This window comes from Dipodomys spectabilis, unplaced genomic scaffold, assembly GCF_019054845.1.
Source record: "Dipodomys spectabilis isolate Male_0828 unplaced genomic scaffold, ASM1905484v1 ptg000001l, whole genome shotgun sequence".
In the NCBI taxonomy this organism is placed as follows: domain Eukaryota; kingdom Metazoa; phylum Chordata; class Mammalia; order Rodentia; family Heteromyidae; genus Dipodomys; species Dipodomys spectabilis.
The window spans coordinates 4959224-4987137 of NW_024870678.1; the positions used below are offsets into that span (position 1 = coordinate 4959224).

General features: G+C 43.7%; 1 protein-coding gene and 1 long non-coding RNA gene across 3 annotated transcripts in view; one reads left to right on the forward strand and one right to left on the reverse strand.

Annotated features, from left to right (window-relative positions):
• Window positions 1-20589, reverse strand: part of Traf3ip2 (TRAF3 interacting protein 2) — a 43070-nt gene extending 22481 nt beyond the window's left edge. For both annotated transcript variants that reach the window (XM_042697581.1, XM_042697520.1), the window contains exons 1-2: window positions 20422-20589; window positions 5557-6390 (exon numbers count right to left, since the gene is read on the reverse strand). In XM_042697581.1, coding sequence (XP_042553515.1) covers window positions 5557-6382 — 826 coding nt within the window. In that variant the 5' untranslated portion in view covers window positions 6383-6390; window positions 20422-20589. The remainder of the gene's footprint in view (window positions 1-5556; window positions 6391-20421) is intronic.
• LOC122123331 lies at window positions 59-11776 on the forward strand. Its single transcript, XR_006150386.1, has 3 exons — window positions 59-87; window positions 7878-7907; window positions 11208-11776. It is a non-coding gene; the product is annotated as an uncharacterized LOC122123331 (long non-coding RNA).
• Window positions 20590-27914: the final 7325 nt, after the last annotated feature.

Here is a 27914-nt window from a genome sequence, read left to right on the forward strand (position 1 = left end):
AGGCTAGTGCTCTACCACTTGAGCCGCAGAAAAAGCCATATCTTATGTGGTGCTGAGGAATCGATCCCAGGGCCTCATGCATGCGAGGTAATCACTCTACCAATGAGCCACCTTCCCAGCCCCTCTCTTGTTTTCTTAAAATGGTCTTACTGGAATGAAATGCAAATTGCTCAACATGGCCCTTGCATCCTTCATCTTCTGGCATATCATCTGACTCTGCCCTACTGTCTTGCTTTTGATACCTTAACATTGTCTGCCATCTTGCTCCCTTGATTGGCTCATCCTTTAGGTTCAGCTCAACAATATGTAAAGAGGCCATCTTGGCCAGCTTGCCTATTGATGATCATTCCAAGACCCAAGTATTTCCATTACAGCATGTATAATTTCTTTGTGGGGGGGGGGGGGGGGGATTGGTCATGGACCTTGAACTCAGGGCCTGGGTGCTGATCTCTTTTGCTCAAGGCTAGCACTCTACCAGTTTTCTGGTGGTTAATTGGACATAAAAGTTTCACAGACTTTCTTGCCCAGGCTGATTGAGAACTGCAGTCCTCAGATCTCAGTCTCCTGAGTAGCTCAGATTACAGGTGTGAGCCACCGGCACCTGGTTATCATGGGCCAGTTTCTATCTCTTTCTTGTCTCAATAGACTGTAAGCTCTACAACCATAAATGCTGAATTCATCACTTACACTCAGTGCCTAGCATAGAACTCACAAATATTTCTGCGTAAATTGATAAATGAACAGACATGTTCTGATTCTAAATTCATTTTCCTCTCATCTTTCCTTCTCTACTAGACAATTAAAAGATAGCTTTCTCAAGGCAAGACAGCACAAAGACTCTTCCCATTGCTAAGAATTTTCTTCCTTTCCCCAGGAAGGAAAGAACAGCTTTCTTTTTATTTATTCAATAAATCCTCCTAGAACCTTTATTACTTAGCACTTGGTGAACAAAGATAAAGAGGATACAGTTTCTTTGGGCAGCTCAAAATATGGAAAGAGGGGGGAAAACAGAAAAACCTGTGTGTCTGTGGGTGTCTGTATTTAAACACAAGCCCACACTAGTTAGTGTGTTAAGAAGGGAAAGCAAAGAAGTTGGCAGCCACTTCCCTGAGAATCACTGCTTAAAACTCCCCTGCCACAGGGGATGGAAGGTGGGTGAAGTGATAGACAAAGGATTCCTTAGCATAACTCCTCAGTTCACACAACAAAAATGGACGTCTGGTGCAATCCTAAGTAAGTGCCTGGTGCTGCTTGTGATTTGTCGGTCCTATGATACTCTTGGCCTGCATGCACTGTCTTCATGTTACTGGGCTTTTACCACTTGGAATTTGTAAACCAAATCCTAAATGAGGCTTCCCATTTATTGGTGAAAACCTTCAACATTTTTCTTCCTTATTAAGAATGGTATTAAAAAAAGCGATGAGAAAGAAAATAAAATCTGATTTTTAAGTTGTCAGAAAAACAGCATGAGAAAACACAATCAGGTTAGCCAGGAAGCAAAATGGCCAACATAAACTGTTTACAGGCACTTGACAGCTGTAAGCAGCTGAGCTCCAGCCACACATATCTTATCCTCATCTCCTACTCCTTCTATTTGCATCTGGTTTATTTCCTCTTTACTTCAATTGTATATGCATTCCAGCATGCAAATGGTCACTTTTTTTTTTCTGGTTCTTTTTAGACTGTAGGAGCAATTGTAGGTCTGTACCCACTACTTTCTTTCTTTTTTATTCCCTCTGCTTAGTAGAGAGAACAAGATTTTACAATACAATAGCTGCTCACTAGACTTCCTTTCTTCTTTTTACCCAGGATATTTGCATTGGGGCTTCATTTGATTGCACAGCCATGAACTCTGTTCTAGTGACCTTCATTGGGAGAGTTCTGAAGCCACAGAGGCAGATTTCTTTCCAGGCGTGGTGTAAGGAGCCTATTCCATTTCTCATTTTCATCTACTTTGAAAACTGTCAGGGTTTTTTTTTTTTTTTTTCATGAAAAGGATGACCAGTAACCGTTTGTGCTTTAACTTTCAAGAAGCTAACATATGCCATTTGCATGGTGATCATTTTTTATTTATATATTCGTTAACTGGCAAAGAAGTAATACTCTTCTAAGGCCAAATAGAATCACGTAGCCATGGTTTCCAACTGCACAAGCATCCCTCAGGTGAACAGCTCTTTTGAAGTGGTTTTGTTGGCAATTAAGTGCAGTTATAGCCCTGACATGAAACTAAGCATTTGAACACCTGCCCTGAATGCTTAAAATCTGTGCCAGCAAGAGGGAGCTGGAAACTGACACCCACTCTGTAGGATCCATTTAAAAATAACAATAATAACTAAAAGTATCGAAGGCTTACTAGCATCCAGCCTTTTTCTGAGTAGCTTTAATACATTACCTTATTTCGTCCTGAGAACAGCCTTCCTAAGAGTCCTTGCTTCTAGGTGTCTCATTAATATTCTGGAATTTCAGTGCCCTACAAAAAGCTGTAAGTGCTGGGCCACCTTAACATCTTCCCAGCGATGATATAAAATGCCCTTGGAGGCCAGGCTTAAGGCACATGCAAGGTGAATGAGGGCAATCTCACCTTGTATGTGTTCTTGTTTTCTTTTCAACTTTTATTTTTTTGAAGCATAGAACTAATTAATGTTTGCTATAAAAATTTAACAGAAGTATAGTTAGAGGGAATTTGTAATTCCTTCTTTCAGCTCTCATCATTGTTAACATTTGGTGCAACCCTTCTAAACTTTTTAAGGTCCCAAATCTTGAATTCAGGGCTTCATGTTCAATGAGCTCATTTGCTTGTTTACTCAGGGCTGGTGCTATCCCACTTGAACCATCATGCCTCCTGCTTGACTTTTTGCTGGTTAATTGGAGATGGAGTCCCAAATACTTTCTGCCCAACCTGGCTTCAAACTGCAGTCCTCCAGACTTCAGACTTCTCTCAGTATCTAGGATTTGTAGGCACAAGCTACCCATCACCTGGATTTTTTTTCTTTTTAAATTTTTTCCTTCCTTCCTTCTTTCCTTTTTTTATTTATTTGGCAGAATTGGGGTTTGAACTGACAACTTTGTGCTTGCATAAAATACTCTACAATTGGAGCCATACCTCTCTAGTCCTGCTTTTATTTTTCTAATAGGGTCTCACATTTTACCTTGGCTGTCCCGGACCACAATTCTACTTATGATTCCCATGAAGCCAGGATGAAAAATACATGACACTTCCCTGAGAGTTTTACTGAGTGAATTCTTGAAAACTTTTTTGCCAGACTGGCCTCCAAGCTCAATCCTTCTGATCTCTTCCTCCTAAGCACCTAGGATTACAGGCCTGAGCTATAGTGCCCAGCTCAGTATATAGGTTTTTTTTGGTTTGTTTTTGCTTTTTGTTTTCAACATGTATAACACCAACATCTTTCTTTTCAACTTAATCCTTTTTATGTCAGAATGTATATATTATTTTATGGCATGCAACAGGGACCTAGCAGACAATTGTATAAATAAATCATAAATTATAAGTGTTTCTCAGCTTACAATGGGGCTACATCACAATAAAGCCTACTGCAATTGAAAATATGAAGTGGAAAATGCATTTAATGCATCTGACCTATGCAACATCATTACCTTAGCAACAGTGCACTAGAGGGTGTGGATTGCTTATCATCCTGATCCTATATGGCTGACTGGGGGATTGGGCTCACATTCCATTGAATACCTATTGATTTTATACTATCTTAAAGGCAAAAAGTCCTAAGGGACCATCTACACTTACTATCTCCTTTACTGATGAGCAGTGTAGTTGTTTGTGCTTTTACTTTACTATAACAATGCTTTAGTAAACATTCTTATTCATGTATTTTATGGGTTTAATATTTCTATAGGATAGATTATAGGCAAGACTGCTGGCCAGAGAGGGAGTACACATAAAATTTTGATAAATAGTTAAAATTGCCTTCCAGAAAGTACTGATTCACTCTCCTGCCAACAATGAATCCTCACGACTCTGGAGGCTGAGGGTTAAGGATCAAGATTCAAAGCCAGCTTTAGTGGACAAATTGCAGAGACTCTTAGCTCCAATAACCACTAAAAGATACAACTCAACTTAAGTAATAGAGTGCCAGCCTTGAGCAAATAAAGCCGAGCAAGAGACTGAGGTCCTGAGTTCAATCCCCGGTACCAGCACCCGTCCTTCACACACACACAATGTATGAGAAGTGTTTGTTGTCCTAATACCCCATCAATACCACGTATTGCCTGAGGTCTTTATTTTTGCACCCCTAATTATGGGAAATGTATCTTTAAGTTTTGTGCATTTCTTAAACTAGTGATGTTGAGCTTGGTTTCATATGTATCTTGGCTGTTCGTACATCTTCTGCAAATTATTCCCATCTCTTATCCAAGTTCTCTCCTGTCTGCCTTTTATTACCTGTCCTAGGATCCTAAACAGCCCCCTTCCAACCCTACATAGAGGCCATGATAAGAGGGCAAGGGGAAGGTGAGCTGCTAAAAGAAAGAAAGCAGGTCCTGAAGTATTAATGCAGAAAATATTTTCAGCTGTGAGTGTCTTTCTCTTAAGGGAGCCTTCCTGTGGAGCTATGCTTATTTCTAAAGACTAGATTTCAACAGGACAACTACTTTCCCTATAGTAAGATTTTTCTGGGACCCTCCCTCTGTCATTATTATATTGATGCCTGTTTCATCTTTCATGATGGGGCTTGATTCTGCCTGTTTTGTCCATCATAGTGAAGCTTTCTCCTGCCAGGAGATAAAGGTAACTCCTGGGGACTTAGTCTCACAGAACCTTTGACTAAATATTTGCACTTCTGCATATTTACTCAGGGAGTTCAAAACATAGATAAAACCCATGTGCACAATGTTTGTCATGAGCATTACATATTGGATCAGGAAACTAGAAATAGTTCGAAATGTCCAAAAATAGAGATTGGGTTAATAACAACTTAGTAAATCTCTCTAAAGAGATATAATGTAGCATTTGGCATATTTCAACTGAGCGGGGAAGGTAACTAAATATACATGCAGCTAGTACAATAATAAAAAGTGCTTTATGGTGTTAAATTCACAAATGATTCCCCTTTAACTTGGGAATCACTGAGAAACAAATGCAGCTCTGACCTTAACCAAGGTTCAGTTCTCAGTGATTCATACTTATGGGAATCTGCCACCACACCCATCCTGTGATTGGGCATTCACCATGCAGTGGCATCTATGGCCCCATTTTCTCCACCAAGTCTAAGATGGAGAGGAAGCATAAAGAGAAGGAAGAACCCAGAAGCCCACGAATTAGGGCAACAAATAAATTGACTTGATACCAGACAGCAGAATCTGTTTTGTCCTTAAAGGTTTGTCCCCCAAGTAAGACAGACTTAGGGCTAAGAAAGAAGTGTTCTCTAAAGGTCTCTTGTACATACAGACACCCATAAAAAGCCCTGTAAGAAACAGAACTTGCTCTCTGTGTTCTGACATGATGGCTGGTCCCCTGATGAGGGGTGTTTGTTTCATCCGTCACCCATCCCAGATTGTCCAGAGGCAGTAACCATCACTTACATGGCAATTGGTGATCCGGTCTTCCGGGACAGTGGTACTGATAGTGCCACGGAGCCTGTGGGGAGGGGTTGGGCAGCAACATCTGTGCACGTGCTAGATATCTCTGAGGTTCAAACGGAGGGAACTCCCTGGACCTCAGAGGACCGGGGAGGTCTTGGGGGTAACATGTGGACGTGAGGGGCAGGGGTCTCTCCAGATTTTTGATGCCCAAGACATCCTGGGGCTGAGAATCATACCCCGTGTCTGCCGTGGGCAGATCTGGATCTGCTGGGTTTCTGTGGGGCTGAGGCCGTGGCACCATCCCTCGGCTGTGGCCCGAGGAGTCCGCCAAAGCATTAGGTAAACTTTGGTCTGATTTTTCTGAGTCATGGCCAGTGTCAGGAGAAGCTGCTGAAAGCTGAGATCCCAGCCATCGATGATGTTTTTCCATAAACGAAAACTGATGCTCTGCAGGAAGGGCTCCAAGCACAGACTCGGCCTCAGGCCGGCTGGCTACAGAGGAGCCCACGGACAAACCTCTCCCTGGGTCTGGGTGCCTTCTGAAGAAACTGTCTTCACTCTCCTCCAGGACTTTAGTGCGCAGGCAGGTGACCTGCTGCGACACCGGCCACTGGTGGCTTGCAAGTTTCAGAGGGTGAGCCTGAGAAAAGTCTCCTGAAACATAGTGCAGGGCTTGGGGTGCAGGCAGGCTGGTGGGTGGTGTGTTCTTTGCATTTGGAGCAGGTGGTTCCGATTCCTCTTTGAGGGAATATTCTGGGATTGGTTTCAGCAACTGACTTGGGTATGGTTCTGATTCATCAACCTCCACAGGAATACTTCGGTTCATTCTAGTTGCTGGAACAAGGAAAAAAAAATCACCAAAAACAACATAGCCTCAGAAGACAGATCAATGCTTGGAGTCCCCACTTTATGACCTTAAGGGACCTCACTCAGGATGTGGTTTAAATTAACACCACTGTGCTTGCAGGCCCCAATCACATAAAGTTGTTTACTTATCCTCCAGGCAAAAAGCACTAATGCTTATTAAGATTTTTTTTATCTGGGAGGCAGTTCAAAGAATCTGACTAGAAGTCACTCACCAGCAAGAGAAAAATGGATGAAAATCAACTGCCAAGTCTTGACGAAAGAGAAATTATCATAATGTGGGTTGCTTTGTGTGTGTTTGGAATACATGATGAAGTAAATCTCACTACGTGAAATGGAATGATCTCCAAGACATATTGTTAGGCGTCAAAAAAAAAAAGCAATGAGCAGAACAATATGTACACTCCTCTGCTGTTTTGTGTAGCAAAAGTGAAGAGGGGGTTGAGTGTCCTTGTGCATATGCATGCACACATATATGTGCGTAGGCTGCTGTGGGCATATCTGCTTCTACATGTGCAAATCATGTGCAGGGCACATAGATACTGCCACACTGCTTTCCTCTAGGATCTACTAGGCTGGGAAGAGAAGTGGGAGGGAGAGTTTTCCCTTTTGAACTTTAGAAATTTTGTTCCATGTGGCTATTGCTTAATTAAGAAATAAAAGAAGTCCTTTTAGATAAAGAAAACACAAGTTTAGAACACAAGCAGAGAGGTCAGAATGATATTTTTTCCACTTAACAACTTTAGGCCACTTCAAGGACTTCATTCCCTCTGAGCCCTAAGCCTGCATCAAAAGTAGCTGCAACCAAAAGCTCACTGAAGTTGCCCATACCTCCCTGGGCAGAGCCCACAGTCCAAGCTATTGCTTTTATGTGGGAGAATAGAACTCATCAACCTCCCAGAAGGAGAAAGAAATCCTCCCTCTCTCCCTTTATCTTCAACTGGTTGAAATGATGCCCTATCCTAGGAGAAGTAGGGGCTGGTTAGGATAGAGGAGGTAAGGACACTAGAGGTTTGCAGAAGGCTACTAAGCAGACATAGCAAAAGAGCAAGAAAGTTCGAGGAAAAAAAATCCCAGATTGTGTGCACATCAGGCATGAGGCCCAGAGTTAAAAAAAAAAAAATCCCAGAGGTTTACTCTAGGCAAGGCCTTTGTACATAGCACACTTCAAATACTAGAGAGAAAAAGGATTGTGTGTGGATTTTTAAATTCCTGCTTTGGATCCATGCAGCATTTCAACCACAAACGTTTACTGAAGGCTTACTGTGCCTGCAGTCACAGAGTACATAAATTATTGTTCTAAGACAGCTTTTGAAGAGCATGAATTCACTTTCTTTTATGCCCTGTACTCAATCCAATAGGAACAAAACCACATACATTTTGAAATACATCACCTTCAACCAGATGGGGACATCATTTATTATTATTATCAACTATCTCTTTTCTTTTTCCTGCAGTGCTGGATAGAAGCCATGGCCTCACACATAGTAGGTATACACTGTATAATTGGGTCCACCCCCATATGATATTCTTAACTGCTTATAGGAAGCTGGGTATGATGGTATACACTTGAAGTCCCAGCAACTTGGGAGCATGAGGCAAGAGGATCACTTGAGGCATTCAAGACCAGCCTGGACAATATAGTAAGATGCAAAACAGAACAAAAAAGAATTCACTGCCTATAAAAGCAACCTAACCACTCCCTCTCTAACACTTCCCACACTCCACACACCCACCTACTGCCCAGCATCCTTTACAGTGTTTCCAGGCACCACAGAAAACTTCAGCTTCTATTTCCTAACTAGCTTACCCTCACCCTTCTGTCTTTCCCTTCCCATCTGTCTCTTTTCTAGGCTATGTGTTGCTTTTGTCCCTTGGCTCTGCAGACTCACTACCTAAATTGGTTAGAACTAAAAAAAAAATGCCTTTTAATGACTAAGAACCTACCAAAAAATAGAGATTTTGACTTTGCTATTCAAAACTGTTCACCATTGTTTTCCTTTCTTCCTCACGATTTGTCTACAGCTATGAAATTAGATATGCCCTACAAAATGCTCTACGGTTGGTCAGGAAGCCAAAGTGTTTTCTCGGGGGTGGATGAGTGTTGTGCAATCTCCTGCATGCAGGAGCCCAGGGCCAAGTGTGGAGGACCAAGACAGGCAGACAGTGAGCCAGCTAACAAGAGGACTCGATTCTTTCAATAATTGCTTGTCATGTGATTCAGCCTCAGTGCTCCAAACTGAGGAGCTCAGGTAGAAATCGTCCCATTTTCCTACCAATAGAAAAAGAAAAAACTCAACTCAGAAATTTGACTTCTCTTGTTAAGGGGTCTTTAAAGGGCTCCCCAGAACCTAATAAGAAAAGTGACAAGTACGGTAATCTCATATGAAACTTGAGGCCCATCCTGTGGGTACTTAAAATTGGTCTGAAAAGGAAGATATGGGCCCTCAGATGACAATAAGCAGATCTTTCGCTTAAGGCTAGCCCTCTACTACTTGAGCCACAGCTCCACTTCTGGCTTTTTGGCAGTTTATTGGAGATAAGAGGCTCACAGTCTTTCCTGCTCAGACTGGCTTTGAACCATCGTCCTCAGATCTCTGCCTTCTGAGTAGGTAGGATTACAGGCATGAGCCACTGGTACATAGCTTTGAATGGCTTTTTAATAGAAGGATCTGCAGGATTAGTAATCACCTCAAAAACAAACTGGACTGTGTTTACCTACTTATTTCTTATTGTCCAGATTTTTTATTTTACTTTACTTTTTGTAAAGGTGATGTACAGGTAATGAGTATATTTCTTGTTGAACAGTGTCACCTCTTCCCTCATTATATTCCTGTTTTTTCCCTCCTGACCTTCCTCTCCCACAAATTGCATAGTTCATTTTCAACATAGTGTCTAGTGAGTCTCATTGCTGAATGAGTTTGTCTTTTGTCCCATCATTTCTGTCTCCCCTTCCACTCCCCAAATCAGATAAACTTACATACAAGGCAAAAGCTGCAGAAATAAAAAACAATGATGTAAAGTGAGGGAGGGGGTAACAAGTTCAACAAGAAATATATTCGCTACCTTATGTAATTGTAACCCTATATACATTACCTTGACAATAAAATTAAAATTAAATAAGCACAAAGAGTAAGATAAAAACCTTGTTTTCATTTCTTGGAGTTCATTTCAGTAACATCATTTTATATGATCATCTGCATGTAGCTACTGAGCCTTTCTGATCCTCTTCTAAGGATATTTTCCCTTATCAATATTAACTTCATAGAAAATGACTAATGACTGATTCCTACTATGTGTTCCACTCCATGGTGCACATACCTCTTCTGGAACATACATTCAATTTAAATTGTTTTACCTTTAAAATACCTACAAGTGATACAAAATTCAAAAGGTACCAAAAGCTATCTAGTGAAAAGGGATCAAAATTATTTCTTTTTTTTTTTATTTTATTTTATTTGAGAACATACTGTACAGAGGGGTTACAATTACATGGGCAGGATAATGCATACATTTCTTACCAAGTATTGCAGCCTCCTCCTTTGTTCAAAATTATTTCTAAAGATAAATAAAACACTATTGCTACCTCTAAGTCTCTTGTGATACAGTTCAAGAGAGAAAACAGACATACAGAAATGCCTACCTCAGGTCCTTTGTACTTATTTCTTCCTCTCCTTAGAATCCTCTTCCCCCTGTATGGAATCCTGCCTTCTTCCTTCAGGTCTTTCTTCAGCTATTACCTCTAAGAAGTATATGCTCTTCCCTTTTCCCCTCTCCCTTCCCTCCTTCACCTCCTCAGCAATTATCACCATCCTCCAAGATCCTCCAAGACCTTTCAAATAGACATTAGAAGTGCAGATAGTTAACAGATTCCTTGTGTATTGCCCCTTCTATTTTTCCAGGATATAAATCTCATGAAGGCCTGATTTCTGACTGCTATATATCCCAGTGCTGAGAACTGTAACTGGCAGTAGTAGGTGTTCATAAAGATAAATGATGGGTATCCAGGTCAGAGCAGAACAGATCTGTGTAGCTGGAGCATTACCCCCAGAATATCAGGCTCCAAGGGGCTAACAGGGAACATCTGGTGGTCTCAGAATTCTTCTCAGAATTCTTAAAATTGTGCTTCATAATCTGGATGCTAGTGGCTCATACCTATAATCCCTGTTATTCAGAAGGCTGAGGTCTGAGGATGTCAGTTCAAACCCAACCCCATGCAAACAAATCCATGAGTCTCTTAATTAACTAGCAAAAAGCCAGATTGGAGGCATGGTTCAAGTGGTAGAGTGCCAGCTGTGAGTGAGAAAGCTGAGTGAGAGTGAAAGGCTCTGAGTTCAAATCCTAGTACCAGCACCAAAAAAAAAAAGCACCACATGAGTGACCTTCACCCATCCTCTCATCCTTATTTTTCCTAAATATTTATTCAATACCCACCAAGTGTCAAACCACCAAGTAGGCCTAAGCCATTTCTAGATCCATCCTGCCTATGTGTAGGGTGGACTAGGGCCTTCGCCTCTAGAATGCAAGCTCTACGCAGGGAGAGCAGGGAAGACGCAGACATCGGCTCTGGCAGCTCCAGCCAGAACTGGTAGAAATGGTCAACCCCGACAGGGCATCCACAGAACACACAGACACAATGACGCACTGTGCACATTAGGGATTGGGGCACATTAGTGGGATTTTTGTCAGAGATGCAGTCTTATCTGTTCTGTCTTTATTAAAATACTATAGAAACGTTTAACTGAAAACTCATCACTGGGCATCTCTATTTTTCTGGTTTCTTCCAGGGCAACTCCAGATGCTATTCACGTGATTGTGGCCTGTGCTACAGTCCCTGACTTTTGTCACAGCGGCAGGATTGACGCAAAGGAGCCCCATTTTCAAGCCCTGACTCCAGAGGGGACAGAAAAGCCCTGGAGCCCCAGTCGCTATTGTATGGAGACAATCCTGGACTTGTGTGAGCCTCAGAAAGCCTAGAGAACAATGGCTCTGACAGGAGAGCTGGCCCAGAGTCAACCTTCTTAGGTCCCCAGTGAAGACACCAGGCCACACACTTCAGAGACCATGAGGACTTCCATGGAGGTCCTTTCCTGCTGTGCCAAGGAGAGTGACATCTCCACAACTCAGCAATAACTACGAGAAGTCTGAGCTTAGGTCCCTTCACTGCTAAGAATTTCCTCTACAGCATATGTGCACATTGTCTGATGTGAAGAGACTCATGGAGATAGGCCACACAGTAATGTTTACAAGTAGCAAAGGCTGGAAATAGCCCCTATACCCAGAGACATTCTGAGTTTTGTTTTGTTTTGTTTTGTTTTTTTGGTGAGTCATGGGGCTTGAACTCTGGGCTTGGGCGCTGTCCCTGCGCTCTTCAGCTCAAGGCAAGCGCTCTACTGCTTGAGCCACAGCACCACTTCCGGTTTTCTAGTGGTTTATTGGAGATAAGAGTCTCACAGACTTTCCTGCCTGGGCTGGCTTTGAACCGTGATCCCCAGATCTCAGCCTCCTGAGTAGCTAGGATTACAGGCGTGAGCCACCGGCATGCGGCCATTCTGAGTTTTTAGAACTGTTATATATATCTGGACAATGAACAATGAAAACTCTGTTTCAAAAAATAAAAGACTGAGAAAGTGCTATGTGAATTGGAGTAGATATAACTTCAAGATTTACTGTTTAGAAATTATATCAGGTGTGGTAGTACAGGTCTATAATTCCAGATAGTTGGGCAGTGAAGACAGAAGGATGATAGAGGTCTAAGACCAGCCCAGGCAAAACCGAAAGACCTTATCTGAAAAACAAACTAAAAGCAAAAGGGACTAGGGACATGGCTTGCTTAGCAAGTGCAGACCCTGAGTTCAAATCCTATTACTGCAAAAATGGAAGGAAGGAAGGAGGGAAGGAAGGAAGGAAGGAAGGAAGGGAAAGAGAGAGAGGGAAGGAGGGAAAGAGAGAGAGGGAGGGAGGGATAGCAGCATATAAAGTGATGTAAGATCCCTGTGACCTCTCTCAGAAATTAAGAAATGGTAGATGTCCTTCAGAAGGGAACTGGATGACCAGGAAGGGGGCAGGAGAGAGGTTTACGTTTTAGTAGAGTTTATACTTTTAAGCTTTGTACAAAGGACATTGCTGTATCAATTAGAAATGGAAAGGGATCCCCCAACCCCCACCAACTGATGTGGATGCTCACAAAGATTAAGAACCAGTATGAGGAACCCGTGAGATCCCCACCTTTCCCCCTCCCCCCGCCGCTCCCAGGGAGGAAGTGAACGTGTCCCTTAGGATGCAGACACCAGCGGGCAGAGTTACCTACAGAGGCCAGCTGCAGGGACACACAAATGACTGCCACAGCTGAAAAGTGAGCCTTCACTCCTTCCCATCCGACTACAGAGACCGCAGCAGCTTCTCTTCACTGGGAGCTCATCACCCTTTGGGCTGGAGGTGGAGAGCTAGCTCTCTGATTCAGCTGGTGTCTGTCTCCTACCTCTTTGAGTTTCTCTCTCCCTCTCTCCCCACAGTTTCTAGCTCTGGTGTTCTTTTATCTTCGCTGGCCTGAGCCCTTTTTTCACTATTCTATCCCACCCATAGCAGCCTTGCAGAGAACATCTTAACCAGAAGAAGTCAGCAGCTTGACATCTGTGTGACAATGCACGCTGGTGTCCCATTCACAGAATTCTCCTTTTTGTTTCTGTACACAGCTCAGTCAACCTCCTTCAGCTGCCTCCAACTCCTGCCCAGGTCTCTTCCCAGAAGTCCTTTTCCTCCTCTAGCACAGTCTGCCTTGTTACTATTGCTCTTCAGATGCTACCTTTCTGATTCTTTGCCTTCCACCAAGCCAACTTTGCTTTGCCAGCCCATCTGGCCCATCCCTGGTCCTGACCTGTGTGGCAAGCAAGTCTCTCTTAGAGCACACATAATAGACTGTATACCCATGTTTTGCTCCCATCTGTTACTAGAACATGAGAAGGTAAGTGCTATTCTTACGCACATGCAGTGCTTTCAGACTCCCTGGGTTTACATTCTTTCTCTGCTGGCTATATAGCTAATGTGTGATCTTGACAAAATTACTAAACTTGTCTGGGCCTCATTTTTCTCATCTGCAAAATGGAGAAAATAGCAATACTTGCGGCATAGGAATATTATATGGATAATAAAAGGTATGAAATGTTGAATGTAGAGCTTGACCCATAGCAAGCTCTAAAAACTATTTGTTGTTGTTGTTATTGATATTATTATTATTGTAATAAGTGATTTGGTTTTGGAACTCTTTCTAGACAAGAATCTAATGTAGGGTGACTGTATCTATTTAAGCAATGTGTGAATATGGAGTCATTTCTGGTACAGGCAATTCCCATCATCTCATTTGGTCCTTAAGTCTAGGCCAGAGGTAGAGTGAAAGGTGCTATTTTGTTCCTAACTATTTTACAAAGGCTGAGAGTCTAAGTAGGTTTTCCAAAGTCAGATGACAAATGATTGGTGATGGCAAACGTAGCCTATAGTCTCCTAGGTCTTTCCACTAAACCATATAGGTCAGGTGTTGGAAAATGTCCTGCAAAGGCCAAATAACAGATAGCTTGTGCTTTACTGTTTACATGCTCTGTCTCACATTCTGCTTCTGTTTTCTGTTGGGTGGTGCTGGGCTTTGAATTCAGGGCCTGGAACTTGCTAAGCAGTCCTCTACTGATGGAGCCTTGCCTCCACCCCTTTCGTTACTTCAGTTGTTTTTCAGGTAGGGTCTTGAGCTTTTGCCCAGAGCAGGCCTCATACCTCCTATGCCTCCCATGTAACTGGAATGACAGACGTGAGACACTTCATCCAGCTTATTGGTTGAGATGGAGTCTCACATTTTGCTTGAGCTGGCTTCAAACCACAATTGTCCCAATCTGCCTCCTGGGTGACGGGGATTATAGGCATGAATTCTAGCACTTGGCTCTTCTTTTTCCTTTCTTTTAAAGAAACCTTAAAGTTGTAAAAATAGGTTAGTTCAAAAAGAGCTCATGTGTTATGTAGGCCTATAGTTTACCAACTGCTAATAAAAATTATGCTAATGTATCCAAATATGAACCTAAAGAAATGTATCTACTTAAGAAATCTTACCTTTCTACTTATTAACAATTACTGAAATATTTCTGTGTGAGAAATATTGTTCAAGTATTGCTTAACTAATTCATCACTCACTGTGACCCTAGTTGATAGGCCCTATTGTTGGTACCATTTTATGGAAGGGCAAATGGAAGCAAATGGAGGCACAGGGAGGCTAAGACACCTTCTCAAGGTCACAGACCAGTAAGAAGCAGCGCTAGGATTCAAATCCAAGCAGTTCAACCTCAGAGCCTGGGGCTCTAATGCACTGATTGGCATAGCTCTTTGGGAGAAAGATAGGGAGGAGGTGGGGAGCCACAGAACTCCCAAGAAGCTTCTGGAGTGTTTCATACCAATTCACCTTGACACTCGGGCACAGACACACACCACCTGTGTTCCGCAAAGCATCACCAGGCTGGAAACCTACAGTGCCTTTTGCTCATGCCGTTACAATAGATGGCACGATGAGACGACACCGGCATCTTGATGGAGAAAAGCGCTTGATTGGATCTCATTAAATTTTAATCATAAACGGAATTCAAAATAAATTGAAAACTGGCTGACAGAGCACAAACAAAGGGTGATGATAAATGGCGATGCATCTAAAGAGGGGGTATCTTCCAGGGGATGTCTCTGAGGCAAGGACGGATGGGATTTAATGAAGGTGCTGTGTCTCTGGAAGAAGACAAATAACAGCAAGGGATAGAGGAAGGGCAGGAGCGAGCAGTCTGAGTAATTAATAAACCACATTAAGCAGCTCCTAAGCGATCAACTGCTTGGATTTCTTTCTTCTTTTTTCCTCTTTAGCATTCTTTTGGGTCAACAATAGAGTGAAGAGTCCTAGGGACACATGAATATTTCAGGTGGACAGAAGAAACACACACACACACACACACACACACACACACACACACATACACAGGTAGAGGATCCAATTGGATCAAATACTTTCCAGCCGGGCGCTGGTGGCTCACGCCTGTAATCCTAGCTACTCAGGAGGCTGAGATCTGAGGATCGCAGTTCAAAGCCAGCCCAGGCAGGAGAGACCGTGAGACTCCTATCTCCAATAAACCACCAGAAAACCGGAAGTGGCGCTGTAGCTCAAGTGGTAGAGCGCTCGCCTTGAGCTGAAGAGCTGAGGGACAGCGCCCAGGCCCAGAGTTCAAGCCCCACGACCGACAAAAAAAATAAAAAATAAAAAAAATAAAAAAATACTTTCCATGATCAATTATCCATTCTTAGTTTTTCATTCTCCAGAAAATATTTTTCTATGTGTGCATGCCAGTCCTAGGGCTTAAACTCAGGGCCCAGCACTATTCTTGAGCTTTATTTACTCAAGGCTAGCACTCTACTACTTGAGCCACTACTCCTAGCACTCACTACTTGAGCTCCATGTCTGGCTCTTTGGTGGTTAATTGGAGATAAGAGTCTCACAGACTTTTCCTGCCCAGGCTGGCTTTAAACTGTGATCCTTAGATCTCAGGCTTCTGAGTGGCTAGGATTACAGGTGTAAGCTACTCACACCTGGCTAGAATATTTTTTTAATATATCTACTTGAGACAGCTTATACTGGGGATTAAACTCAGGGCCTCATGCTCGAAGCCTTGGGCCACACCTCCAGCTAGTTTGCTGTGGTTATTTTCAAGGTAGGTCTCAAAGCACAGGCTGGCCTGGGTTGCAATCATCTTCCTTACTGTCACTGTCACTGGGGGTGACAGATACATACCACTGTGCCCAGCCATTGTACCTCCCCTGTAGCTGGGATAACAGGTGTAGCCATTGGTTGAGATGCAGTCTTAAAAATGTTTATGCACTGGCTGGCCTTGAACCATTGATCCTTCAATCCTGACTCCTAAGTAGCTAGAATTACAGACTTGAGCCACTGCACTTGGCAAAGACGCTGGTTTTTCCCCCCTTGTTTAAATCAGCAAACTTATTAATGTTCTTTGTTTACTGCCCCAAAGCATGCAAACTTTCATAACATTGGTTTGCTCAGTGGAGTAAAGGGTTTGGCTCAGCTTCAAACCCGAGTGAACAAATGTTTCCAAGTTTACTTGCAGAATTTCCCTTACACCAAAGTTCTTCCACTGGATTTGCCAGAGGATGGGAAACAGTGCAAGCCCTGTAGATGCTGGGTCATTTCCTGGCTCTGGACAGGACGCTGCACTGGAGGACTCACGTCTGGCTGAGTGAAATCTAGCACTAGCTGACCTGATCTGAGGAAGTTTGCCCCCAGACACCTCTGTGCCAGAAAGGGAGGAGAAGATGGATTAATGGGAACAGACTGATTCTGATGCATTGGAAGCTGCTAATAAACATTCAGAGAATAGCTTCAAACCGGTTCGGGTTCTTTTGTTGTAATTGTTTTTGTTATAATTGTTGTTTTTCCAGATAAGATGTTTTTTCTAAGCACACATTTGTGGTTTCTAATTGAATCCAGGCCACAGAGTGAAGAAGAAAGGATGGAAGGGGAGAAAAAGGAAAACCCTAAGGAAAAAAATTTAACTTGCTCCTCATTAGACTAGGAGAGATTTCTTTAACTTCTGATATGTATGTGTTATGAATATGAGAATGGTCAGCTGGAAGACAAGGAAAAGAATGGATACAGGGAACAGGCAAGAGAGTACAGGGTAAGCTGTTGGGCAGATCGCATCTGGACCAACAGCTCAGAGTGGCAGCAGAGTCCTGGGATGGGACAGAGGGCTGTTGATCCAGGGAGAGGAAAAAGGAAAACCATGGAGCCTGTCACAGAACAATGCCTAGAAGAGAGCCAAGATCTCTTTATGGCAAGATGAACTGCCAAGATCTCAGGCAACTAAAGGGACAGTTTGGGGGGCACACAGACTAAGGAGGGGGACATTGATCCTTTCCCTCCCAAATAGCTTGATTTCAGCTGCCTCATCAGGGAACACTGGTACAGCTCTAAGGGGCATCATATGAATGAGGCCTACCCTCCCTCTGTCAGGTTAGATCCCTTGGTCTCCAGGAAGTTCTGTGTCCATCACCACCAGGATCCCCACAGGCACAGAGGCGAGCCGTCAGGCCCAGAGCACATGGGCATGCGACAAGAAGTGTTGGAGGGGGAAAGGACAGCCTGGCTTTCTGGACTAAAAATATCTCGGTGACAATGCAGTGGGAAGAAACGGGAGAGGCCCAGGGGGCAGCCCTCAGATGCTTTCTCAGGGAAGGCTGCTGGATTGTTTTGATAAGGAAATGTGATCAAACATTAGGGGTCATTTAGTTAGATCTGAAAGGAATTTAAAGTTTAATGTCCTCATCTGTGTTCTCTTCTGCAGCCGCGGTTGCCTGCAATTCATATATGTGTGCCTTTAAAGGCTAATCTAAAATTGCCTGCAGGGGAAAAATGATTTGAATTCAGGATATATCTGAGATTTCCATTCTGCAATGTGTACAACATTGATTTAATTTAGACAAACTACCCCACTGCTATCTATCTTGCTGAATTCCTGTTAAAAGATGCCTATAAACATGACTTTCTCCTCTTCTTGTAATTTCCTGAGCATTTGGAAGTTACTCCTTAATCCTGGGAGAAGCAGGCTTTCACATTTTATAAAAGTGAGAGTCCTCAAGTTTGGAAGCTTTCCCTCCAAAACATCCTCACATTATCCAGACCTCTCTGTTAGCCCCTCTCACTCAATCAACAGGGCAGAGAAGCTCCACGGTCTGTCTCCAATCATGCCTGGTGGAATGGGATCAACACCAGATTCAGAAGGACTGTGGTGGGGCCTTTATGGCTCAAAGCTAAGTTAGCAGCTGAACAGCAGTTAGTCTGATATTAGATAATGATGCATTGTGATTTGCTAAAAAAAAAAAGGGGGGGGGCAGTGGGACAAAGGGTGAACCAATCAGCAGTGATACCAGACACTACGTTGGAAATGAACTATGTAACTTGGTGGGAGGAGGGGGAGAAAATGAAGGAGGGGGTGACACTGTTCACCTGACTTAGGTAACTGTAACTCCTCTGTACATCACCTTTACAATAAAATTCAATAAAAAAAGTATCAGGGAACTCAGAACAAGTGAAACATGCTGATATTCCTGTCTTCTCAGGAATACAGAGAAACATCAAAATGAAAACACCGGGAGGATTATCACATGGCCTTGATATCCGACCGAAAGTTGTATAGTACCAAAGGCCCTGAAGTAGCCCAACCACGCGGCAAGAGTGTTGGAACTGTATTACAGCAAGTAACTGCCCTAAGGAAACAATAACAACTTGTTGAGGTTTTGTGTTTGTTTTAAAGCAGTGGTTTGGAAAAGGTTAAGGCTTTACAGTATCCACCAACTAATAATGAATCTAATCATAGTCACCGCCCTTACATGGAGCGAGAATGTGTTTCACTATTTCCTTTCCCCTCCCATTAAAGGCCCCACACAATGACTGTTCTTGCCAGGATGGTTTTCCTTCTCCAAGTAAGTCAGCCACTGGCTTTTGGAGCTGAGTTTGCCTGCCAATTCCCTGGCCTGCCTTGTCTCTGTGAATAAGTGCATGGAGCTATGCTTCCTGGGTAACCCAAGTGGGACATGAACTAATTCAAGAAATCCTCTGTTTCTTCCTATTTGGTGAGAGCCAAAAATGATACCTCCGTTTTAGGCAGCTCTGCCACAGAGCCACCACTACCCAGCCTCTGCCAGCCTCCCTCTGCCTCCCCCTGCCTCACCAACCACTTGCTCTGGCTGCTTTACCTATGGCCTAGAGAGCAGATGAGGCAATCAAGAAGCTTGTGGGAAAGGAGCCTCAGTGCCTACAATGTCTTTGACAGTGTGCTGGATTCTCGAGGCTGCTGGATTCTCGAGGCTAGAAAATTAAGAAACAAAGCGCTTTGTCCTTGCTGTGTGTGGGGTGGGTGTTTTCCAACTAGTAGAGAGGAGTTAAAATGTATGTGTAACCATTAGTAAACAAAGCAAGTCTTCCCGAGACCACCCACCCATTTCTACTACCCCTCTGGGACTACCCAAGCCTTGTTTTGTTGGAAAAGAATTGGACATAACCATGTTCACACCACACACACACACACACACACACACACACACACACACACACACACACACACACACACACACAGAGTTTACTATGAACATATCCAGGCCTCAGGGAGCCAAAATGAGAGATGGAACTATACAAAACAGAGTGACAACTTGGAGCCAAGTTTCCTATCCTCTTTTAAAATGATCCATTTGATCTCCTTTTTCTCATTTGTAAAAAGAATACAAAACACTTTGAATCAAAAGTCACAGGAAACTAGATTTGTCTCTAAGGTTCAAGTACTGGCATTTCCCCCCTCAGGACCCCCAAAGCTCTATCCAGTGCCAGCAAATTATCTACCTGTGCTGTGGAGAGGGTTAAAGGAGGACTTGGGGCCCAAGCATGCAGTGTGGATTTTTTAATTTCCCCAACATAGAACCAGCATAGAAAAAATAGAGAGTTCTCTTTCTCACTGTTACTGACTTGACCTGGGGCACGCTGCTCCATTCTTGCCATCATGTGCTCTTGAGAGGAGTAGGACTTGAATTCTTGGTCAAAACTTGTGAGGAGACTTAGTATTCAAACAAATGGTGGCCAAACAGCTGGAAAAAATGTACCTCTGTGTGTGTGTGTGTGTGTGTGTGTGTGTGTGTGTGTGTGTGTGCGCGCGCGCGCGCGGTGTTCTCCCTTCAAAGAGTTAATCCTGGCTCACCCCTGTCTGAAACATTAAACCAGCAACACGTTCTGGCTGCAAAAGCTTCCTGTCATGTTCTTTGCCTGAGCTGATCTCAGAACAAGTTAAGGGGGGTTGGGGGGCGGTGAGGGCAGAGGAAAATAGGGGGGGGCAGAACGCTTCAGCCTAGGAGAAAACGCCGTGTTTTGGAAAATAGGTCAGTGGTTGAGCCATGAGAGGAGGCTAGAGTAAGACTGCTTACCTTAGATCCAGCACAGACCGACAGGGCAGCCAGCCAGCCCAGGGGGTGGTCTCCTCTCCACTCTCCTCTCTCCGCCTCGGGTCGCCCTAGCCCTCCCTCCACAGCCTCTCCCGGCCCAGGTAAGTTGTACAACAGGCTCGGAAGCAGGAAGTGGAAGCTGTATGCAAATCTCTACCGAGGCCAGGCAGCCTCGGCTCAGAAATCTCCCTGTGGGCAGTGAATCAACCGCTGAGAAGTCGCTTCATTTCTTAAAACAGAAACCTCCTTCGTTCACTGGAAAGAGCCAGGGACCAATTAGGCTGAATTTTTGTTTTTCACCACCCAGCTGGGAAACAGCAAGGCCGCCCTGAGCCTGGGACGATGTCTCAGCAAGGAGCTTGAACTTGAGCCTTGAGTGAGGAGACTGGGGACAGATAATGGGAAGGGATGCGAGAGCCCAGCTGGCCACTATCTACTCTCACTGTGTAAAACATCAATGGGGTGTGAGGGTGGGGGGGGGGGAATTAGGAGAGTGTGAGGGAAGGGGCGACACTGTCCCCAAAGAAATATGCTCTGTACCTGACTTATGTAACTGTAACCCCTCTGTACATCACCTTTATAATAACAATGAGGAAAAACTTAACAACAGCATTTCCTGCCCTTAGCCATAGAGGAGGACTCCATGCCCCTGCATATGGGTATACAAATACAAGTGCATGTGTGCGTGCACACGCGCACACACACACACTCCCCTACCCCCACCTCTCTGGTTTCCCAGTTCATGACCTGCAGTTTATCTCCTCTCCTCTCCTTCCCTTCCCTTCCTCCTGTTTAATAAACAGTCTGCAGAATTTGTTATACAAAGGGGATGCAGGAGGCAGGATGAAGCCACAGCAGTATGTACCGATAATATACATGCAGGTGACTTGGGGGACAGCAGAAGGTGATGGGACTGATGGAGGCAACTTCAGAGTTAGAGGGACTAAGTGTGAATCCAGCCAAGCCCTTGACCCTCTGGGCCCTCTACACTGGGCTCCTGTGATAGACTTGTGGGCCTGTGGAAGAGCCAGGAGTTCAAGCAGCCCTCACTGTCTCTCGGCCCCAGAGCGTCCCAACCAGGTCTGGCCAAGTTCTGCTCAAGCACCACACCCAAAGCAGGTTGATCAACATTCTAGAAGCAATGGCAAAGGCAATATGTTTTATGCATTTTTTTAGCTTGCCCTGCCCCCCCCCCCCCCCCGCGGTGCTGGAATTGAACTGGGATTGAATTTAGGGCCTCACTCATGCTAGGGAAGCACTCTACAACTAAGCTATATCCTCAGCTCCATTTTAGGCTATTTCAATAACAACATAGGTAATATTCTATTTGGCACATCTAACAGAATACGATGTAGCTGTTAAAATTCCAGGTAACATGGGAAGTGGAGATGGGAAGACCACATTTTAAGGCCAATTTGTGCAAAAAGTTAACAAGACCCTATCTCAAAACACAAACAGGACCTGGTGGTGTATGCCTATAACTTCAGCTTAGGCAGTCAGAAGTGGTCCCAGGCCAGTACCCAGCCAAAGCTCAAAACCCTATCTTTAAAAATAAAGGGGGTAGAAAGCTGGCCTGGCACAAAACCTTGAGTTCAAACCACAAACATAGATAGATAGATAGATATAGATATATGAATTATTTCTGCATGCTAACATGAAATATTGAGTGAAAAAATATTTTTGCTAGTCTAGATGACACATATATGCTCATATATAAATTTATATTTACTTATCATTGGTCCTATCTTTGGTATCTAGCACTGTCTCCAGAACATTGGAGGCAGTCATTACATTCCTGTTAAATGATCAAGTCAGAAATGTCTAGAAGGAGGCAGGATGCATGGCAAACTGTTCAGTGGTGGTTTTTCAAGGTAATGAGATTAAGGGACACTGAGAATGGAGGGAGGCTTTATGCTGTACACACACGGACCTTTCTCCCCTTCCCACACTCTCTCAAGCACAGGGTCATTTTTTCATTTAAAAATAAAGTTAAAAAAAATGTAAAGAGCATTCTATACCTTGGCCTTGAACTCCTGCCTCAAAATTAGTAGTAGAATAATCTTGGGGAGGGAGAGGAAAATAGCACCCTTTGTGGGATAGTTGGTACAACAATAATGTGGAAATAGTAATTGATTGTTTAGAAAAGCTACTGGCATTAGATTCAAACAGAAAAGGTAAGGAAGATGGCTGGAGGAGAGGAGGAGGGACAGCAGGATGAAAAAAAAAATGGTTTCTCTTAGATAGTCTTGGCTAGATTAGGGAAAGCCTGGAAAGTGATGGTCAAGGTTCCCTTTGAACGTCCAGCTATGGGTCAGAAGAAACAAGGAAGCCTTTCTCTCTAGTTTTCCTACTGTTTCTGAGTAGTGAGACCTCAAGCCCTTGGGCAAGATCCTCAAGTACTGCTTTTAATTGCTCTTAGCTGGGCCTTCCTCCTCTCTAAATTTACCCTTAGCAGAGAGACAGGTACTTGGGGGAATGAGTTAATGGCTTCTTTCTAGGAGTCTCTGCTGGGGCCTCCTCCTGAAAAGCAGCCTGAGGATGTAAACTATTTACAGAGTCCTGGGCCTGGGAAACTTCTATCTGAACAAGCCTGAGGCAGTGAGAGTAAAATACGGATGACTGGAGGATTGTCAGGAAATCCAGGACATAAACACCTCTGGCCCCCAGGAGCTCCTGGCTGCTTTCTGGGTTAACACACACCATCCCAGGTGGTTCACTGAGGTCCTGTTAGCACATCCAGTCTTCCCCACAGTCCTGGGAGGTGCTTTCACTGTCATCTCCACTTCAAGAAACCCAAGGCTTGGAGACCTTGCGTAACTTCTCCAAGGTCATGCAGCTGCTCCATGGAGAAGGATCCAAACCAGAATTGTTTCACTTCCAGCGGCTATTTCTCCTCCCTCTACTGCCCAGTTGTTGCCTGTGTCCTCCAAGATTGGGTGAAGCGTGAAGCACAGGTAATCTTCTTTCTCTGCACATCAATAGACAACTCTCAGGAGCAGAAAAAGATGTAATACACTAAAGGTTAGGGCTGTGACTGTGCCAACTAGTCCCTGCTGTGTTCACACATGCCCATGCTGTAGAAGTAAGAGGTAGAAGCATGGAGCTGCAGGTCAGCCTCTCCCTCCCGCTAATGTCCTACTAATTGGGAGGATTTATAATTGCTAGTTCCTAGAGTTTGCTATGTCTCTGCCAGTTTGGGTGACTTACATAACTCACATTCACTTCTTAGAGGCTGGGGAGTCCAAGGTGGAGAGAGCAGCAGGTCTTATGTGTAGTGAAAGTCTATTGCCTAGCACACAACTGTCCCATGTGTCCTCATGTGGCAGAGCAAGGCTAGGGCTCTCTGGGGTCCAGGGATTCGAATCCCATTCACAAGGGCTCCATGGACACAATCCAATAGCCTTCTAAAGGCTCTGCCTCTTAGTGCCACCATCTTGGGGAAGTTAGAATCCTAGCATATGCATGGAGAGGAGAGCACACATCTCCAGTCTCTAACAGGAGTTTTGCAAAAGACATATTTGGAAAAGTCAGCTTCCTCCCCCATTGGAAATAAAACTACCCCAAATCATGGGGCCCAGTGTCCAGAATCTCCTCCTTTACACTGTGATCTTTGGGAAAAGGGAAAAGAAAGGGGAAGAGTTCCTTTGTTGAGGAAGCCTTGAATTTCCTTTATTTTATTTATTTTTTTGGTGTCTAGGGCTTCAACTCTGGACCTGAGCACTTTCCCTGAGCTTTAGTGTTCAAGGCTAGTATTCTACCACTTGATCCACAACCCCACTTTGTTTTTTTTATTAGTCCCATTTTTATTATTAATAAGTTTTTTTATTGTGAAAATACCATACAGAGGGGTTACAATTACATGAGCAAGGTAATGAGTACATTTCTTATCAAGCATTGTTGCCTCCTCCTTTGCTTCCCCTTACCACCCCTGCCCTCCCATCCCCTCTCCCCCTTGGAGATAAGAATTTCACAGAAGCTGGGAGCCCGTGGCTGAGCAATAGTAATTACAGGTGGACAGGGCATTACTCAGAATGATGTACAATCTTAAACTTCAGAATTGTTTATTTCTAGAATTTTCCAATTAATATTTTCAGACTACAGTTGACCTCAGTTAGCTGAAACTACAGCTAAGTAAAATCAGAAATAAGAGGCAGCTCCTGTATTTTTTACAAATGTAGGCATAGACTTAGACAAGATTCCTTCCCCAACTAAGTATGAATTTATTCCTCTCCTTTCCCCACTAAGGGCTTAGTGAGAACAGCAGATCTGTCAGGCTATAAAATGTCCTGTTAAACCATTACCCCAGGGCAATGAGTGCCTTTCACCTCACATTTGTGTACTTACAGGAGAGAATTCCAAAGTCCTGGGAAAAGTCAAAGTCACCTGGGCCTGAAGCTACTGGTAGCTTCTCTTGAGAGATAATGGCTAAGTCCTATACACCAGGTGCCTCATTACTAATGCCACAGCAAGAGCAGCTAGGTTGTAGGGGCATTTTCAAGACCCTGGTCCATTTCTAGCTCCAACAAAAACAGAATGGGAGTTTCAGAAAGCACCAAGTACCAGGAGTATGCTAAGCACCAGACACACATTACCCACTGAATGTTCATGGGCATCTCTAGGCGACAGCTTCTATAAGATTAGCTGCCATTTATTGCATATCACAATCTTCACAATCTATATAATGAGGAGAAATTAATCCAGAGAGCTAAGAAAAACCCCAAGACAAAACCAAACCAAACCAAAACAAACAAGCATACAGAGACCAGAATCTGTTTGCTATGGGCCTTTGTGGACAGGCGGTAAAAGAGCAGGGCGAACAGGGAGGAACCTGCTCACATACTTTGCAACGTGACTCACTGCATGGATCGCGTATCTGCCAAGAAAACCTGTCATGAAGTTTGGCATTAGTCTTCAAGTCTTCTCTACTTGAAATCACATGATGGTTCTGTTTCTATGTCCCTGGACAACTAGCTTTATTTGGTTTACATTTTAAAAGGAGGATGGTTACTATGAAAAAAGTGCGGAAAATAACAAGTATTGAGAAGCACGTAGAGAAACTGGAACTCTTGTGCACGGTGGGTGGGGATGTAAAATGGTACAGCAATATGAGAGTCAGCACAGTGGTTATTCAACAATGAAACAGAATGAGCACGTGGACCAGCAATTCCACCACCTCGGGATATATGTAAAAAAGTGAATACTGGAACGGGCACCTTGCACTCACATCCATGGCAGCATACTCAAAATAGCCAAAAGATGGAAACAACCTACATATTGTGAGCAGGTAAATGGAGAAACAATTCTATACTCCATCCTCTATTCATGGTATACATACGCTATGCACACAGAATGGAATACTGTTGAGCCTTACAAGGGAGTGAAGGTCTGACATATGCTGTAACATGGCCTAACCTGATGTTATATGCTAAGTAAACAAAGGGTCATATTGTATGAGGTACCTAGAACAGTCAAATTGAGAGGGAGAGGAAGTGGAATGGTTGATGCTAAAGGTTGAGGGGAACTGTTAATTAGTGGGAATAGACTTTTAGTGGTGAAAGATGAAAGGCGTTTTGGAGATGAATAGTGGTGATGGCTGTGAAACTATATGAATGAAGCTAATGCTACCTATCTGTGCACTGAAAATGGTTACCATGGTAAATTTTCCTTCACTACAATATAAAAGAAGTCCCACTTAAACCATGGCCCCAGCTCCTTTTGCTTTAGTTACTTTTTGAATAGGGACTCAAATTTTTTGCCTGGATGAGCCTGGATCATGGTCTTTTGATTTTTGCCTCTTGAGTAGCTGGGATAGTAAGCACATACCACCATGCCTAGCTTTTTGTTGGCTGAGGTGGCGGTTTTTTTAAACTTATTGTCCAGGCCGGCATCAAATCTCAATCCTCCCAATCTCTACAGAATTACAGGCAGGAGCCATTAAACCTGGTTCTATTACTCATTATTTCACAGGTGAGGAAATTAAGGTGCAGAGAGCTTAGGTAGTTGTAGGCTGATACAACTTATGCATTATGGTGTCTCCTTTGTACCATGCTGTGTGGTGCCCACACAAGGAACAATGCAGGACACCGGGCATGAGAGGATGCCACAGAGATTACTCTTGGTCAGTATCAGCCTTTCCTTCTTGTGCCATCTTGGCTACTTTTTCTAGTGTTCACATTTCCTCCTCTGCCTTTCCTTCATCAAAATGTGCTGGGTGGTGGTGGTGGAGTATATCTGCTACCTTTCTGAGTGGGTGCTCGCAGTTTAAGCTTCATGACCCAAACAGGCTTTGTTCTGCATGAAAGCAAAATGGGAAGAATCCAAGGGTGATGACAGTGGGGAGGAAAAACCATAACCCAAGAAATGCATTAAATGGTGGAAATTCTGGTTGCAAGGTTAGAGTGGAGATAAGTCTAATGGGCAGGTAGGTCTTCAGGACTCCCTATAGATATGGAGTGCAGCTCAAGGGGCTAAAGGCTCGACAGTTTGTGGTAAATCCAGTCAGCTTGCTGCCTGATTTCCACACTCTTGTTTGTCCTCAGGACTGTGCACACCCGGGAAGAGAGATCCGCAAGGGTTGATGTCCTCAGGGTATCATTTCCTGACAGTTCTCAATGCCTGATCTTGGCTTGATACATTATAACATTTCAGGCAGCAGGGTGTGGCAGCTGGAGAATCTGTCAATAGAGCAATGAGTGTTAAAGTCAGGAGTCCATTTTACATACCTGCTGGCTTAGGTAGCTGTTTTTATAGCACCTAAGGCAAATTATATGAATGTGCATGATTGTCTTCTAGATCTTTCTAACCTAAGCCAGAGTTTTCACTGGGAGGAGAAAGGGCACTATGCCACCCGTGTCCAGGTTAACAGCCTGGGTTCTGAAGTGGGGTTCCTTTTGTTTTTGGAGTCTCTCAAAAAAAAAGCTCCCTCAAGGAGGTTTCTTAACTCTCTGATTACCTCAGTTTCTTAATCTGTGTAATGGGAATAATAAGGGGTCTATTTTGTAATCAAGGCTCCAAATGCCTCAGTCGGGCTGCTGTCCTCATGTGAAGAAAGTATCTCCTTTTCTCCAGGGACTGTGGTGACCCCTGCACCAACTCACAGCTTGCTAAGTGGGACCAGAGGTCACTGGTGCCTCATTAAGTCTCCTGTACACATTAGGCCTATGGGGTTATTGTGACCAGGGTGCTGCGTTTGGCATCGTGCTCAATAAGTATTAGCTACTATCATAATAAGAAATATTAAACAAATGTATAACTCAACTCGTTGCCAAGAGTCAGACCTCAGTCAAGATTGTAGGAGAAGCAACAGCCTGCTAGCTAATAGTAAAATGAATACGTAGACATGAGATGAATTTTTACACCACCCATCAAATAAGGCTTCACTGAGTAGAAAGAGAATCTAACTGTGGGTGATGTTGAGAAGAAATCAAAGATGAAGCTGAACCAACGTCTTGAGGGCTCCTGCGCCTCTGCTCTAG